The 18,122-nt window shown below is 44.4% G+C and overlaps 2 protein-coding genes across 2 annotated transcripts; both read right to left on the bottom strand.

Annotated features, from left to right (window-relative positions):
• Positions 1-112: 112 nt before the first annotated feature.
• ch25hl3 (cholesterol 25-hydroxylase like 3) lies at positions 113-2,192 on the bottom strand. The gene is made up of 2 exons (XM_070905131.1): positions 1,744-2,192; positions 113-488 (listed from the first exon to the last, which is right to left on the bottom strand). The coding sequence occupies exons 1-2, from the start codon at positions 2,181-2,183 to the stop codon at positions 113-115; spliced, it is 816 nt and encodes a 271-aa protein (XP_070761232.1). The 5' UTR covers positions 2,184-2,192.
• A 1,318-nt stretch (positions 2,193-3,510) lies between these two features.
• erlin2 (ER lipid raft associated 2) lies at positions 3,511-14,618 on the bottom strand. The gene is made up of 12 exons (XM_070904699.1): positions 14,556-14,618; positions 12,963-13,070; positions 12,112-12,193; positions 11,077-11,123; positions 10,763-10,824; positions 10,454-10,579; positions 10,100-10,173; positions 9,373-9,431; positions 6,894-6,985; positions 6,702-6,791; positions 6,257-6,336; positions 3,511-6,153 (listed from the first exon to the last, which is right to left on the bottom strand). The coding sequence occupies exons 2-12, from the start codon at positions 13,067-13,069 to the stop codon at positions 5,980-5,982; spliced, it is 993 nt and encodes a 330-aa protein (XP_070760800.1). The 5' UTR covers position 13,070; positions 14,556-14,618; the 3' UTR covers positions 3,511-5,979.
• Positions 14,619-18,122: the final 3,504 nt, after the last annotated feature.

Here is an 18,122-nt window from a genome sequence, read left to right on the forward strand (position 1 = left end):
GATATGTGACTGAAATGGCTGGTTTGCTGCAGACTGTGGGATCACTTATCCAAAATCTGCATTAAAATTATCCTTCAATTCGCCGGAACTTGAGCAATGAAAAACAGTTTTGTCACTCTTTACGCGAGTACAGCGCCGATGCACGGTATGTGCCAAAGAGGTGGTCCCAGTGGGTGAAGTAGGGGGCGTAGTTGCCGCTGTAGACACTATGGTGGGCTTGGTGGTGGGAGGCTCCACCCAGACAGGGCAGCAGTCTGTGCAGAGCCCAGGGCAGGTCGTAGCCACAGTGGTCCTCCACCGCCAGCCAGCTGTTGACGAGGTGGAAGAGGGCTTCGCTCAGAGGGTGACAGCCCACCGCCCAGGCGCTGCTCAGAGCCAGCAGCAGCAGAGACAGCAGCTCGGCCGAGCTGGCGTCCTGAGCTGCCAGAGCGAAGGGTACGCGGTGCCGGTGGTGCAGCTGGTGGATGTTGCAGAAGAGCCAGGGAACTCTGATGAGGAAGAGATACAAAGCTGTCTCTGCTTAAACTGTTACTGTAATGGAAAATCACTACCATATTCCCAGAATGGCATAATGTCAGTGTGTCTGTGGTAGTCCACTCAAAAGAAAGTTAGTTCTACTACAATACTACTACTACTATCAACACAACACCTATTACATCCTATTGAAAAACAACTTTAAATAAGATTTAAAGTTTCACAAGGGGGCTAAAGAAAGATGCAAGTTAGCTGCATTGTGGGAACTGTAGGATTCAGTGCTTTTGGAGCTGGATACACTATGGACTACAAGTCAGGATATCTCAGGCTTTACTGCTTCAATCTTTTTTTTTTCTTCGTCTTTCTCTCACAAGTTCCCCAACTTTACGAGGATTCACTACAAAACCACTTGAGTACTCCTTTAAAAACAATGCATTTAAATATTAAATACCTTTATTCTGACAGAGTCTCCAGCAGTCTCTATACAGCAGTCTGTAATGAGTCTATCTATAATGAGTGATCCTGAAACATAAAGTGAATTCTAACAAAAAGAAAAGGCTGTAACCACCTGGCTCTTCATTGACCAGGTAAGTAGGTTAGAAGCAACAATACTTATAGCTTGTTGTTTGCCGTTCTAATCCCATTGAATGTCAATCACAACTGATCAGTGATTGGGGTATGAAAAAGTAATACAGCATATATACATATATATATATATACACACACACATATATATACATATATATACTCAGGTGCTTTACTTAATTATAAGTAGCAAAGCCACAGCAAAAATACTCCAGTCCAAGGGTCCTGTATACAACATTTTAACTAAATAAATAAATAAATAAATAAAATAAAATAAAAGGAGTATTAGCTGCACAATTTACCGTAAGTATAAAACCAATGCAGGCAAAATGACCTCTGTCAGAGTATTTGTGGATCATTATTACTGATGCATTAACATGACAGCATGTTTTGGTTTCGTTGACTGAATGAAAATGTATAAGCTCACTATTAGTTTATCGTAATAGGTGAATGTGCTTGGCTACTTTCCACCACTGGTTAACATGAGCTATTGATAGGGACAATGAGGGAAACAGCTGATTTGCAGGCTCTCTCATGTTTTCTGTTCTTGGCAGGGTGGGAAAGTCTCTAAAACTTCACTGGGGAACTAAAACTCTGCAAGGAAACCCAGAGCAACGATGAACAGAATTCCAGACTCCGAGCACGGCATCAACGACCAACGGTGGACTAAGGGTGACTGCTCACCTGTGCACGGAGAAGTGCCATATGAAGAAGAGCGCGTCAAAAAGCAGAACGCATGCGAAGACTTCCACGAAGAGCTGCCAGCAGGACGGAGCCAGCTCCGGCAGCGCGGGGCTCCTCAGGGTCTGGAACAGCGCGGTGGCGGGGAGGACGGTGCTCAGGTATCTGTGCAGGACCCTCCAAAAACAGTCCGCCCACTGCCGGAGAGACGGCGGCGGAACCGAGCCCGGGGCGATCCTCCACGACCGGACCCGCTGACTGACGGCCCCCAGCGCGTCCAGCGCGAGGAAAGGCGCGCAGAGCAGGACGTGCGTCAGGAAGGCGTAAGACGCGGGCAGGTAAGGGGAGAGCAGGATCTCCTCCTGCCCTGCTCTCACATACTCCCACAGCCCCTGGAGGACAGGCGCCTGTGCCCCTCCACGCTCCGTGGACACGACGTCCATCACGGCTTTCACGTCCTACATCAACAAGTCTTAGAAAGATAACTTTTTTTTTTCCTCTCCAATGAAATAAAATTAATTCCTTTTAAAGCTGATGTCCTCACATAAGTTAGATGTCTCCACTTTGAAAGCACCCCAGAAGGATCTCCCCCGGATAAGCTCTCCTCCATACATTTAGAGAAAAAGGAGGCGAGTCACGCTGCTGGATAAGGCTTCTCTTCATGCGGTGGGAGGAGGGGCCCCCGCATCCTCGTGTGTGCATCCAAAAAAGCATTAAAACTCTCACTCTCTCTCTCTCTCTCTCTCTCTCTCTCATGTCCTTCATGACGAAGCATTGTGTAAGTGAAGAGGTGAAGCCATCCTCCAGAGGACACCTTCCAGCTTTACTCAGGCCGCCCACGAAATCCCCCTGCGCTCCCAGCCGCAGGGGGGTTTCCAGAAAGAGGACCGTCACATTATATGAGTTGATGAATGATTCAGAGAAAAGAAAGTGAAACCGTTTAAAGCAAGTGTCCGCATTTTTTGCTGATTTGATGGGACCAGACTTAAAGCGGCTGTGTCTGGCGGCTGGTGGTGCTGCAGCACAGGAGGAAGTGAAAGGGTCAAAAGGGCAATGGTTTATTGTACTGGTTCTTCATCTCTTCAGAATTTCCTGGAGGTTTCCTGGAGAACAAGCATTTGGCAGTAATTTATAGGTAAAATAGAAACAATAAAGGTCCTCTACAGGGATGCACACTGTTTCCAGGGTAAAACTGGATACTGATACCGTCACCTCTCAGTATGACGCACCCTTTAAATATTTAACCATCAGGAGTAGGGGCTGACTCAGAGTTATCAGGAAGTGTGGTCTGACGGCCAATTCCCACATATGATCTAATCACTACCCGGTGACTTTTACATTCTGGACTGCATCATAACCATGATATCAAGGTGAGTAAAATATGTTTAAACTAGTCCAACAAACTCTTTCAACGCTCTCACATGCTGAAGTATCTTTGACATTTACTCTTTTAATGTCTGTAATCTGACTAGAGTGCTTCAACGCTGCCGTGCTTTGTTGATGACACGGCTACGCTCTCCTTTACAACCTGGATAGAGGAGCTATATCTGAGGCAAAAATAATGTTTGAAATAATCTTTGTTTGAAGTTAAAATCTTTAAAAAGCTTTCATTGTGGTATAATCAATCATCACTTCTTAAATAATCTGATATGCTATTATACGGTTGTTTTGACACTATGTTTTATTGTGTTCGAAACACACTTTTATTAATAACAAAACGTTGGACTCGCAAAGTAAATTCTTCTTAAAAATCTTAATAATGCCATTGACTTCTCAAAGAAGAACCCACAGTACTTTATTGTCAAATGACAATATCTTGATTGCACATTCACAGCTGAAATCAGTGCAAAGACATTTGCCTTTCAAGTCATTGTAAGTCTCAAGCAATCAGAGAAATTCTTATCAAAATGGCAACCGGAAGTCACTTTGAAGGGCTAACAGGCCCAACTTTAGACAACAGAGAGCAGTGCCAATAACACATAACATAATCACTGCTTGCACAAGAAAGGGAAGTTGTATTGAGTTACAGTGAGTTCAGGACACAAGCCATTTAGCTTTGAACTGCAGAAACATTTCCTCCCTGTGGCACGTTGTTGGCTCAACCGATAACAAAAACCATGCCAAGTTCACAAAACCAATGCCTAAACATGCCTGCATACCTTTCTCCAAAACTACATAACCAAATGAGCGGCTCCTTGGAAAACACATCATTTGGTCATTAACTCGTATACATGCTTTCTGTGCTGTGCGCTCCGCCCAAGTGACTCCACAAAAGGTTGCAAAATGCTGGGGAAACAAACATTTCAACAACAGTTAGACAAAGCACTGATTCAGTCACCGAAGACAAAGAACACAAGAGGGGACACCTTAAACAGAGTTTAGTTTTTGGTCCTGATCAAATCAAGATTTCTATGGAAAAAAAAAAAGGTTTTGAGGCTGACTGCTACAGACAATTTGGACATGGCTGTTGGTAACATATCTACAGTGAGTCCCTCAGTAGAGCTCTGTTTCTAGGGTTCAGTCAGCCTGTATGTTGCAGTTCCTAAGACCTCCTCCAGGGCAACTCACCACTGTGCATATCCTGTAAACATTCTCACAGGACATTAACTTACTAAAAATGGCTGAACCAAAAAGCCTCAAGTTCAAAAGCAGAGTCATAACCTTACATAATCTTTTCAAAGTGGGCACTGTGTTGAATAAAACCTCCTAATGCAGAACAGATACTAACAGTTGCACAAATATAGTCTCTCCACTAAATGTACAGTGTGAAAAACAAAGCGCTACTTACATATACAGCACGACGTGGTACAACTTCATACAGTCGCACTAATGTTAATTTAAATGTTCAGTCGGTCCCCTGTGCTCAAAACAAATTTTTACAAAAACATATAAACACAAACAAATGATATTACATCCGACAGCCAGCAGCTACCACACAGTACATTCATCTGCCCTGTGTTTGGTCTACAGCGTCATATCTGGCCGGGGCCCGTAGTTTTCAAGCAGTTCAGAGTAAGAAATCACGGCCTAGCATCCTCAGAGTTTGGTCCTTCTCTTTCAGCAGAGGAGGGTCAACATTTCAATACCTTTCTTAATCTTGTCAAGTTATTCTAAGTCCTCTAGGATTTAGCAGAGCCGCAGAGCCAATAGTTAAAGCATATACTAACTACATTACTTTGTGGGGTTATAGGTTATGCTAAAGAAAAAGCCCCGTGCACGACTAGCGCATCCACGGTGTGATCCACTGGGTTTGGGCGATGTTAGCAGCTCTGTGTTGGACTTAGGAAAGTTTACCATCAGTCCTCATCCTGAAAGCTCTTGTTATCTTAAAAGTGAAAACATTAAGTGGAAAGTACATATAGCTAAACAGCCAAACAGGCTTGCGTTTACAACGAAATAACAGTTTGACACTTTTCCTTATCAAACTTAAAATACCGTGGCTAACTAGCTCCACACTGCAATACAAGAACAATGCTGTCTTTCTGCGTGGATCATAACTTGGTGAGGATGCTAACATTTTGCCTGGGACACGTAGCTTCAGTCTTATAGTATGCCATTAAGTGTGTAGCCATCAAGTGGATATTTACGACCCCATTTTACAAGATTATTGTTTTAAAACGAGTCTGCAAGAAACATTGAACGGCAGTTAGAGATGCCGTTTTCGACCAACTCATGGAGCCAGTGTTAGCTTAATTAGCTAGCTAGAGCTAACGACAGTTGTCATTTAACGCTGGCTTGACACGAGAAGCCTGTTTCGTCTGAAATCAAAGACCTAACGTTTAGAATATGACGTACAATTTCGAGTGGGAGATCTGCTTGACGTGGCATAGCAACAGTAACTAAGGGTGACAGGGGTTAGCACTTGATGCAGACCATAGGAGGGCCATTTCCTTCGAATGATTGTTCTGGCTACATGACAGTTTTAAAAAAGGGGCTGATTATACACCCATGGGTGATGCTACTTCATCTAATTTACTGAGTCTAGACGATCTCAGTCTCTCCTCATAAATAACTCAGGTCCTCTGCTGTGAGGTAGCAGGACTTTACATCCGAGTCAAACTTTCAATGTGATTTCTAGCAGTGATTCTGAGATGTTTGAGAAATACGGGCCCTGGTCAGCAGAGCTTCTCCAGGCCAGAGGGAGAACCTGCTAGCCAGCCTGTGGGTCAGGTTTCCTGCCCTCCAGAGCAGATAGTCCTCCACCCCTGGGTGGTCCTGTGGGTCCCACTACTTTCCTTGCTAATCCAGGTCCAAAATCTGCTCGCCAACAATGTCCATGGCTGCGGAGGCCTTGATAGAGCTCCCTGCAGAGTCCACAAACATCTGGGGTATGTCGTTCCCAAAGTAGATTTTGCTGTTGGCTGCGATGGCCTTGTACTTCATTAGCTGCAGGTACTCTGGTGTTAACTTCAGCTGCAAGAGGGGCAACAGAATTGAAAATACAAATGAGTCTGGACTTTTCTGGTCAGCACTTGTCCTGGCTAAGGCGGGACCTGCGTTTGTGTCATCTCTTTACCTTATTGGCCTCGGCAGTTCTCTGTGATGTGTAGAACTCTGCGTCTGCCTTGGCTTTCTGCCGGGCCAGGAAAGCGCTGTCTATGTATCAGAAACAAAACACTGTCAGAGTCAACAGCGGTAGGTTGGTTTAAAAAAAAAACCCCAAAACTCTACCAACATGAGCTCCATCTAAACAGCTGCTTCCCACAGTCGAACAGCAAACTAGTACTCAAAACAAATATGCTTAAAAATAAGCATTTCTGATTGTACGTCTTGACCTTTTTACTTATAAAAAAGGGACCACACATTTTGATTGCAGGAAAAGCACAGGTGGAACTGAAAACACCTCATTTTATTCCCAATTAGTACTTTTACTTCAGCAGGACTTTTACTTCTACATTGTTGTATTGGCTCTTTTACTTAAGCAGAGGCTCTGAGCGCTTCTTCCACCTCTGGATACAAACCTTCGATTTGAGAGATCTTTTTTTCCGTTTCCTTCTCCATGACTTTCTGTTCAAACTTGATCTCTGCCACTTGTGCCACTTTCTCGGCCTCTATGAAAACAACAGATGCATCTTTAGATCTCCAACCTGTGGTGTGTTTAATGCACTTCTCCCTGCGCGGCGAACGGAAGCCATGATTGTTTCCTTCCTCACCTATCACAGCTTTGATCCTCTCCGTCTCTGCCTCCTTCTCCACAACCTTCTGTGTCTGTTGAGAGATCAGCAGCTTCGTCTTCTCACTCTCCCTGCAGACACACAAACACTTTAAAATTACCAATGTCCTACACACACACAGGCGTTCTCACCATTTTCACTGATTAGACCTCTCCTCAGGAATGCGTGGGCATGTGCAGAGCAGCTGACATCTCCCTCGCTCCCCCTTGGTAAATGGTAAATGATCTCACTTATATAGCGCCTTTCAACCTTCACGGTTCCCAAAGCGCTTTACAGCTAAGTCTCATTCACCCATTCACTCACACATTCACACACCAATGGCAACCGAGCTGCTATGCAAGGTGCTGGTCTCCATCGGGAGCAACTTAGGGTTCAGTGTCTTGCTCAAGGACACTTCGACATGACGGGGGCAGCCGGGGATCGAACTGTGCTTCTCTGATGTTCTTGAACGAGGCACTAATGCTGCGTTCATGTCATGTAGGTTGGAAAGTAGCGATGGAAAAGATTCCCATGTTTATGACTTGTGAGCTAAACTAAAGACATTGTATGTTTCATCATCTTCGACATTGGACTTTGGCTGACATGAGGCATCCATGTTTGTTTGCCTTTTCAGACACCATAGATGACATCACAGGCGATGCTCCAGACATATAAGTAAGAGCTTGACATGGTGTTTACTGCTATATGCATGGAAACTTGTTCTTGGCAGGTTTTTGTTTTTTTGTGGTTTTGTAAGATTTCTGATTTCTTCCATCATTTCTAACATTACAATGGAATGAATTGCCGGTAATTCCCTGAAGAAATCCTGCAGAACTGCAGATTTAAGCGTGCAGAAAGGGCTCAGAATGGCCACCAGTCAGCCCTCAAGAACTGGCCGATGTCACAGTGAGACAGCCCTGAGTCCTGGCAAACCTTTTGGAAACGCATGTCAGGGTGGATGTTGGGTCTGGGCCTAAGACCTCAAGACTTCCTGCTCCAAACTCCCTATCCAGCATCTGAGGCCTGCGCAATCAGGGACACATGGTCCAAAAACACACTTCCTACACACTAAATCATGGATTTACATTTTCATGCAAGCCTTCGCCTCATTGGAAGTCATCCTATTACTAAATGAACCCTATAAATCATGAGTCTAAAGGCTATTCACCTCTCTAGCAAACCCTCTAAATTAAAACAATGTAACTGCTGGCTTAAAAGAAAATGTTATTACCCGGGGAATGTTTCCGTGGTTTGGACAATCTTTTCTATGATCACATTTTAACTGCAGAGCCCTGTTTACACTACTGGAGCCCAGTTGGGGGAGGACCACCAAAGCTCAGACTGGCTGTAAAAACAACCCAGAGTTTAAACAAGTTCTGAATCACTTACTAGAAAGTGAAACCAAAAGTATGCTCATCCAAAGTCGAACTGTCCACTGCCTATCAAAACTGCATTTGATGTATCAAGATGCAGCTCTGTAAAAATCGAATGTTGCTTTGCAGAATAACAATGAATAAAAATGTTATCTGGTCACGGCTTCTGTGACTGCTGCCGGCCTCCATTTACAGCAAGTGACGTCACTGCCCCCTCAGATCTCAGCAGTTAAGTTGGTGAGTAAACGTTACCACAACCCACAGGAACGATGGCAATATCTACAAAAACAAGGCCAGATTTTTCCCTCAAAAGCGAGCACTGCCCCAGCCCTCCAATACCAAAAGCAAAGTGAGCGAGCACGGAGGGGGGAGACAACTTCCAAAGACGCTCAATTAAATGAAGCGGTCACCATTTAAATCAACACTTAATAATACTAAATTGACTTGAGCAAATTTGGCACACACGTGGTTGAACACAATAACTACAGCCATGATGGAGACCATCGCTTGAATGTACGAGCGGGAAAGGAAGACAGAAACATGTACCGGCCCTGTCAATGCTTCGCTTCTCTACAGCCGCAGGTAAGTTATGCTGATGCTTTGCAATAAAAGAGCTGAAAGACATTCCTGGGAAGTGAGGTCCTTATCCACTAAACAACACGACGCCACTACAATTAAACCATAAAATAAATAAATGCACCTGTAGTAACGAAGGAGAGCTGTTGACGCATGTTGCATAACCCAGGGTTTGTGTGGGTTTCGGGACAGAAGTCAGGCCCACTTTAAATCAAACAATATCAAACTTCTGTCCGTTATCTGACAATGTATACGTCAGACTTGAAGGCTTCCACTTTCCACAGTGGCTGATGCCTCACAGTGTTTCACTACAACCATCTGTAAGCCCTCAATTTCCTCTCCTTTTCACAGCTGCTGTGACTGAGCGCATGCTGTTGATTCTTGAAGCCAAAGTTAGACGCTCACAGACTGACGTGAAACAGCAGAGTCTTCGTCCTCTGCAGGGGGGAGTTGGATGGAACATCGGCTCCATCCATTTGGGAGGGAAAATAAACAGACAAAATAGGGTTCAGGGATCAGCTCAAACTCACATGAGCTCGTAGTTCCTGCGAATGCTCTCCGGGATGTTGGGTTTTGTCACACGGACCGCCTGTGAACCAGCGAGAAAGAAACAGTCAACTCTGTGAAGTGGGCAGATAAAGATAGCAGGAGTGTTGCAAGAAACATGACTTTAAAAAAAGAGGTTTGCACCACCAGGGAGATTTATATTGAACTGTGAGATTATTGGTTCCTCAGAAGGATTGATATTTCAGCTCTTTCTAGGGATTTACAGTGAACAAAAGGCCAGAGTGTTAAAACCCAGTGGAAGGTTTAACACTGTAGATGTGGAGGGGGTAGATTCAGTGGGCGGGGGGAAACACTGAGGCTCCTTTTAAAGACCGCCATAATGTTGTTTTTATTGAACTTCCCTGAAAAACAATTACTTGTTTTGTTATGATATGATAAACGCTCCAGAGAGACTCTGTATACAGTCTTTCATTAGGTTGACATTACTATTTATAACGTCAATACTCGAGCCTGAGCTCAGATGTCTTTCAGAAGTTTGTAACGTATCCTTCTGAAGAGAGACAACAAGGTGACAAAAGGTAGAAACGTCACTTTCTACAAACACAAACAAAACGCTAGCAATACTCTGTGATGAAATCCAGATATACTGGACTCTCAAATAGTCCCACAACAAATGCCCTGGACCCGTGACAGTCTTGCTCTCAGCTGCTGGACTTGACAAACTTTGTCTTGACTGCAGTCTTACTGTACCTGTATGATAAGTCCAGGAGCCATGGATGTTAGATCCTCTTGCAGGGTCAACTTCAGGTTTTCATCGATCTGGTCTATGGGGGTGACGTGCGAGAGAGAGAGAGAGAGAGAGAGAGAGAGAGAGAGAGAGAGAGAGAGAGAGAGAGAGAGAGAGAGAGACACAAGGCGGTAGAAATAGTTAGGTTGAATTTCAATCTCTCTGCGAGTGGACAGCTAACTCTGAGTCCATGTGCGTAGCGGTTGCTATGTGTAACTAATGAGACACGTCCCAAATTGCGGGTGTTTTGAACCCTCAGCTGAGGCGTTTCAAACTAGTAGTTGGTTTACACCCAGTCTGCGGCCCACCGCACTTACCAAACAAGCCGATGTAGACCTCCTGCAGCGAGTGGACACTGCAGAACTGGTTGAGCTCATGGTGAACCTTGTTGAATATCAAAGCTTTGTCATAGTCTGCGGTGAAGTTCCTCACTATGTCGTACACTGCAGAGGGGGGAAACACAAGAACCCACATATTTGGCCCTGCTGGAGGCAGCTGCAACAAGATAATGTCTAATGTGTCGGTCAGTGCCGAGTCATCGCCGGACAGGAAAAGAAATGAACGGGGAGTTTAGGATAAATACATTCTGTGGGGTTTTTGGCCTGTTGCAACACTGGTAAGTTTACCTGCTGATGGAATGAGGTAGTTCACCACTTCGATGCGGTCAAAGTAAATCATCACTCCTCCACTGAAGGAAAGAAAACACAAAACATTAACTGCTTGACAGACGCTTTATCCAAAACACCAGTACAAGAGAAAAAAGGGACTGTATTTCAGTCTGGGTGATGGCAGACGTTCAGATGAGTGCTCATGAATCTCTGACTCCGGCGGCGGCGGTGTTAGCACTCTACCCGATGTGTTGTGTGGGAGTGCGAAGGGTCCGAGATGAACGATCTGTGTAATGAGTCTCGCGACCGCATCTGAAACCAAGCAGACCTACCCTGTGCCGCATGGTACATTCTTCACCTCGTCCGTCTGCAGCGTCGTCTGCCAGACAGAAACAAAGATCCACCTTTAATGCATTTTTACGGATGTCAGGAACACAAAGAAGAGCTCCTGACATCATTATTAAAAAAAAAATAATAATAGCAGACACACAGCGGTAGGCCTGGGAGTAAATCCATCAACACAGCATGAACTCAGGTCATTCAATATGTTAAACTGAAGAAACCTGGATATCAGTTGTACACACATGAAAAGCACAGTTACAGGAAGTCCTGGTCAGCATCATGAAATGCAATACGACACCACTAAGAGCTGAATCAGCATCTCTCTGACACAATGTGTCAACACAAACTCAGCGTTAGAGCCTTCACAAAGGTAGTTCATATTACACGGCTTTTGCACCGGATCCATGGGCTCCTCCTAGAGATTTAGGGGGTGTGCTGACAAAAGCCTGTTCATTCTTGGAGCAGCAGAGGACCATTTTAAATGAAGGCTTCTCGTAGGCCTCTTTCCTTTGAACACCGTTTAGAAAAACAACATCCAGCTTCCTGCAGCAGATCGGAACTGGCAATCAATCTGGAATCATATTTTCAAATGCGTTTGTTCTTTAAGTAAAGAAGGATAGACCCTCCCCAGAGTGATCTGTCAGTTGTATAAATGGGACTCCCATATACATATGACTTGGTATTGTCCTGCAGTCCTCCTCTTATGGAAACACGACAACCGTCTTGGGCAAACCTATCACATGCTCCCTGTTTACTACTTCACAACACTTCTCCGCTTAATCTCTCCATTCATACGCCATGTATGGGCACAACAGCAGCTACGAGGGAGATTGCCTGCCAGTGGAAGCCGCCTACTTTCATTCTGAAACGAAAGTGGGCACAAGCACTTGTGGATATTCTAGACCTTGAATTAGCAAGTGTAATTTGACTCTTGGTATTTCTGTACATACAGTATCTGTTGCACGTCTGTGTCTCCCTGGACAACCCCATTAAAAAGGTTGTGTGAGTGAGTTCACCTGACTCACCTGAACAGGCTTGTAAGTGGTGATGAATGGTAGCATAAGATGGAAACCAGGGCTGCTGGTGGTGGTCAGGAGAGCCCCTCCCCTGCGTTACACACACACACACACACACACACACACACACACACACACACACACACACAGTTGATCGTTACATCTTCAGAACAAAACAAAATGATCTCCTGTGGGAGTTTTAGCTTGTCACTTAGCTTAATGACAAAAACTATTCTTATTACTTGGTAGTAAGATTTGGGTCAACGTCCAAATGATAAAACTTGAGGTAACCTTTATTTAAGACACAGAGAAAAACGTTTTTGGTATTGTAGTAAATTTCAGCAGTTGGGTGCTTTCATTGTCCTTTGTTATTCTATTGCTGATGGCAAGTACAGATATCCCGTCCTTACAGTGTCACATACTCAGGGAGCTCATTTATCAGGATTAAAGATAAGAATTTTCCCACAGTAAGAATTCATCTTTATTCTCATAAGAGACCACAGTCTTAAGTCAGTGACAGCACTGCATTTGTTTAAAGAGCTCCACTGATGCAGGCAATAGCTGATTTTATCTTGTCTGCTATGAAATCTATGATATTTACTGCATGTCTGTGCGCGCATTTAAAGACTTCAAATACTCTGCACCTAAGAAGGTACACAGGCACAGATCCAGAGCCGACTGTTTTGGCAATCTTAATGCCCAGGTATTTACAGTAGTCACTGTTGAACAACACAAGTTGCTTAAGGAAAAAAAGGCCAGATGCAAAGCAGATGCTCTCTTCTTTATAGTCTCTTTGCAACAGAGCAACACTAATGTCTCAGGCACGAAATAAAAAACAACCATGTGTGCTGCAGTCTTACCTGTAGTAAACTCCAGTGTGTCCCTCATCGATCTTGTGCACGGAGGCTAAGAGCGCTGCTCCTCCAAGAGCAGCTATAATTGAGAATATGGCACCCCACTGTGCCATCCTGGCAGGCAGACAGAAGACAGCATGTGAAAAGGAGCAGATGGGAACAGAGCTTCTCTTTTGGTGTCCGCACAACGTCCTGCCTTAATCACACGTACTAATAAACTCTGTCTATTTAGTCAGCATGACCTGCACTCCCGTCAGCAGCTGGTGTAGTACTGCAGAAACATGTCGGCTTCTTGCTCACTGGTTTATCTCCTCTCAGCTCAGGCTTAGCCAGGCATCAGTGGGGACTCAGTGACCTTGTCACACTTAAAGAGGATTGAGGCTAAAGTGCGAAGACGTTGTAACCTCTCATCGCACATAAAAACAAATCTGCCAGTACACAACGGATTTACAATTTACATTCACATGATAATGTTTATTTGAGCTATTTTAAGCTGAAAGAGTTGGATGAGAAGCTTTGGTTAGTGAGGATTTGCAAAGATACAATCTGGTGGCCATGCTGGCTCAATACTGCTCTCAGAGTCACAGTATTTCTTTTTCTATGCTAGATCATATTACATATACATTTCCCTTTCTTTACTTTACTTTGGTATTTTCATTTGTTTTGGCATTTTATTCTTTGTAAGACACTTTTTGTTTTGGTGCTGGTCATATTTTCCTTGGCAATCGCTTCTAAACTTCAATGGTAATAAACAATTAAGTGACTTGCTCTGATCTGCAAAACGAACTGTATGCCCCGACAGTTATATAATGTGTAAAAAAAGGCGTGCAGCTGTACTGACATCCGGCATGGACAAAACAAAACGAAAGGAAAAGGACACTCAGAAATCTGGTGACGGTATCGTTGCAAAAGCACAAAACTATTACAACAGTCTTCAACGTCTTGCACGAATACAAATGGCAATTCTGGCAATTTCAGCATCCACACACGATCGACCAAATAGAACCTGTGTGAATAAAAAAAGTTTCGAAAAGTGTTGGACCTCCTCTGCTTCAGTCTTAGAGCAGTTCAAAGTTCAAAGTTAACACTTTACAGAAATAAAGACAATTTTAGGTAACACATACGCGCCGAATGGAAGAGGTGAAAATGACGATTTGAATACAGTCGTAAAATAATCACATTATGACATGTACGCGTGCCTTACTAGAAAGACAACTTAAAATAACAAAACATTTTAACCGAGTTTGGTTTCGAGGGCTTCGGAGCTAACTGTGATAGCATAATGTAAGTTACAATATTATTGCTGCCTCAAAAAAAGAGGAGCCTCTTCAAATAGCAGAGCAGTTCAGCGATACTACCAGTCAGCTTACCTAGAAGTCACAACCTAGCTGTTAGCTATACTTTACTGTTAGCGTCAAAACACAACGCAAGGCCAAATATTGATGAACCATTGCTAACGACACAAGTTAGCAAGCAATGTGTCAGCACGTCTTATCTGCTTCTGACATGCTTACCCGTCATATTAAACGAGACCGGGGATGCCGCATACTTTGTTTAAAAAGATAGTAACACCAGCTCTTCAAGCTCGGCGGATCTTACCTGTAATTTCGCCCGAGAGGACACCAACAACAGATAAGAAGCAGGCACAGGCACCTGCTACCTTTTGCTACTTCTTCTTCTTCGTTAGAGTTTCACTGTTTGGCATCCAAATTGTTGCCATAGCGCCCCCTCGTGGGCGGCTACTGTCGTTGACGTGTACAACTGCTGTGAGTGAGTCGACCAGATTCCTCCTCACATTTTGTGGTCACATTTTTTATGCTTTTGCATAATTTGCTCGTTTCGGGCCAAGCTTGCCCAGAGGCAAATACGATTCACTTGTTTATTAGAAATGTGATAAACTATTTACCGTACTTACAAAACAAGAGGGACAGTTTAGACTTCCCAGTTCACCTAGCCTGTATGTCTCTGGAGTGTGGGAAGAAATCAGAATAGGCCGAATGTGCAAACTCCACACAGAAATGCACTGCTAGATTTCCAAGGACAAGGCTGGGTTTGCCCTTTTTGTTGTGAGAGTACTGTGCCAGCTGCAGGTGACACAGAAAAGGCTCATACAACTGTGACCAGGCTAAAAACAGTTCTAAAAAAAATTAATTACAGTATGATTAAACTGCAAACCAAATCAGATCTGTCCAAAGGCACTGGCAGCTGGTTAGAGCCCGAAGGCAACAGGGGGCCCCCGCACACAGGGTCATTACAAGCGTGAAGTCTTTCATTCATTTGGACTTAATTGAAGTAATATGGACCATTTTTGGACTTCCCATAAAAAGAAAACAGCGTACTTCGAATGTTCCAATAGGTTAAGGATACGCACAGTGGGGGCACTAATGCAGCTTACTGTTAAGGCGCTGACCGTAAACAGCGCAGTCACTGGTTTGATTCCAGCTGGGGATCATTGTTGTATCTCTCTCTATCCCTCATTTCCTGTTCCTATCTCTCTGCTCTCTAGTAAAAATAAAATCCCCCAAAAATAACAAAAAAGGACACACTCTTCGGTTAAGTTATATAACCCTGAACTTTCCTCCAAAGTGGCATTACTGTCTTCCTGTTTTCCCCTTTTTCCAACACTCATTGAAGCTGTTTATAGCCCATCTGCACTCCTTAACTTGGCTATCCACCTCATTTCCCTCATACGTCTATGAACTAGGACCCATAAAAGCTGAGCCAACAGTGATGATTGATTATTTCATTTTAACAGGGATCAAATTGTTGGTTGTGTTTGAAAGTATCATACATGTCCTTGACCCTAATGTTATTAACTTCCTTTCCTGCCTTTCAGCAATGTGAAAGCTGATGAGAGAAGTCTTTCACCCGCTTCTTTCCTAATAAGAGCAGCAGATGGCGACAGAGACCATCTGAGATGCACTGCTTCATTTTCATGAGGGAACTGTGAGAAGGCTGCATTGTCCTCCTACCTCGGCCTGCCATGATGTTAACATTTTAGAATTTTAGAGGGCTATCTTGCAGCAGCTGTTTATTTTATCCGTTCATTAATTGACAGTGGACAAGTTTGGTTGTTAAGCCAAAACACAGAAAGTTTGACGTTTATATGATAATATTTGGCTACAATCTATCAGTCACAAAGAGCAATCACTGAAAAACTCCAAAAGTCTCTTCATCGTCAATCAGCGACAAGCCACTGGAAGTGATACACAACTAAAGGTCCTGACACTAAAATGGCTGTGGCGCTTTATTTTTAGACGCTGGCCTCTTGAGAAATTTACAAAGGACCAGAGCTAACCCCAAGGTGCTGCAGTGGCAGCTCTGTGCCGTGCATTTTAAACAGGGGGGGTGGAGGGGAAAGGGAACAACAGAGCAAGGGAAAAGAAGTTTGTCAGAGTTCATTAAGTATCAAGGGAACATCGCTGGAACTGGCAGCGTAAGCCGCGCCGGGGCCCTAGTGCCATTAATCACGACTGACAAGAAACCAGGGGCCGAGGGAGGAGGTGGAGGGGAGGGAGGAGGTGGAGGGGAGGGAGGGCAGCTCTGCCAGAGACTCTGGTAGTGATTATAGAGCGGGGTCCAAGCAGTCCGGGGCCAGGGGTGTTGAAGGTAAAACACACCACAGCCAAGGCTGTAAAGTTCAGGTACCTTCACACAGATCCCACTCACATAATCACAGATAGACTGAGGGGACTCCAGAGTCTGAAGACATGACAGGGTAATTGTAGAAAGAGTGGAATATTTTGGTTTGAGAAGAGAAGTGCGGTGCAGTGCAGAGGCTGGATCTCTCCCTTTGTGTATTTCACCCTCTCTCCCTCATTTATATGAGCCGAGCCTCTGGCTTAATAGCATGCAGGAGGAAGAGAGTGGAAGTGCGGCAGTAACAGAGCGTCGCCCATATATCTCTGTCGGCCTGCCTCATTTTCTCTCTCCGCACCCCCAGAAATCTCGTGGTTAGCTGGCCACACTGCCGCCACCCTGGAAGAAGAAATAAATGGGAGAGAGAAAGAGAGGGGAGAAAGGAGAGAGGAGAGCTCGTGACTCGTGAAGATGGAGGCCTCTGTTAAGTGCTGTGCTTGAAAGCCCGTCCGGCCTCATTAGCTGTCAGTTGTAACAATACTGAGCTGGCAGCGAAGACTGCTCCCAGTCTCGGTGCCATAAATCACAGGCTGACAGGGCCCTGACAGGGCTGGGAACCAACACACATGCAAGACTTGCTTGCTTTCTGTCTCTCCGCTGCTCCCTTTTCTTTCTCGTCTCTCCCTCTGTTTCCACTGCTCCTTCTTTTCTTTTTTTTTCCCTTTCTTTATCTCCCACTCCCGCTCCCTTTCTTTGTCAGCACCACTCCCTTTCTTTCCCTTTCCCTCTCTCTTATATCTCTCCCTCTCTCTCACACTCACACTTACAGCACATTGCAGCATGTCAGCAGACAGTCCAGGACACATGTGCTCGCAGCAACACACACACTTGCCTTTTGCAGAACTTCTTTCCCCCCCTGTCCCATACATAAGTGTGTTTGACAGGAGGGGTTTGGAAAAGCGTGTGTCTCTTTGATGGATGAGATGTGTTCACTGCATTTGGAGTTTGTTCTTCCTCCTTATTCTTATTCAGGGGCATATTCTTACATATTGTCTAGTAGGTCTGACCCCAGCCGTCTAATGTGTCTGTTGAAATGAAACGCGTCTGTTGGTAAAATGATCAGTGGGTGACAGCATTGTAAATAATAACAACATGCTTTTGTTCTCTTGTTCAACATTTTGGGAAGTCCGCTCATTCGCTCTCTTGCCAAGAGTGAGATGAGAAGATCGATTCCAGTCTCATATTGCCAAATATGTACATGTTGTTGACGCCAGTGGGCGATTAGCTTAGCTTCCTGGCCAAGAAAAAAAAAAAATCCAACACCAAATTGAATCACAAAAACAAGATATAATTTGTGAGTTTTAGAGTTCTGGTAGGCAGATTTTTTATTACCTTTGGACAGAGCCAGGCTACCTGTTTCCCACAGTCTTTATGCTAAGCTAAGCTAACCAGCTGCTGGTTGTAGCTTCACATTTAAACCTGCAACAACCTGGGGGAAGCGGAAAACAAGTTGTCAACACAACGTTGACATTTAAACGGACAGATATGAGAGTGGTATCGACCTTCTCGCAGGAAAGACAGTAAATG

Source organism: Enoplosus armatus, chromosome 4, assembly GCF_043641665.1.
Source record: "Enoplosus armatus isolate fEnoArm2 chromosome 4, fEnoArm2.hap1, whole genome shotgun sequence".
Lineage (NCBI taxonomy): Eukaryota > Metazoa > Chordata > Actinopteri > Centrarchiformes > Enoplosidae > Enoplosus > Enoplosus armatus.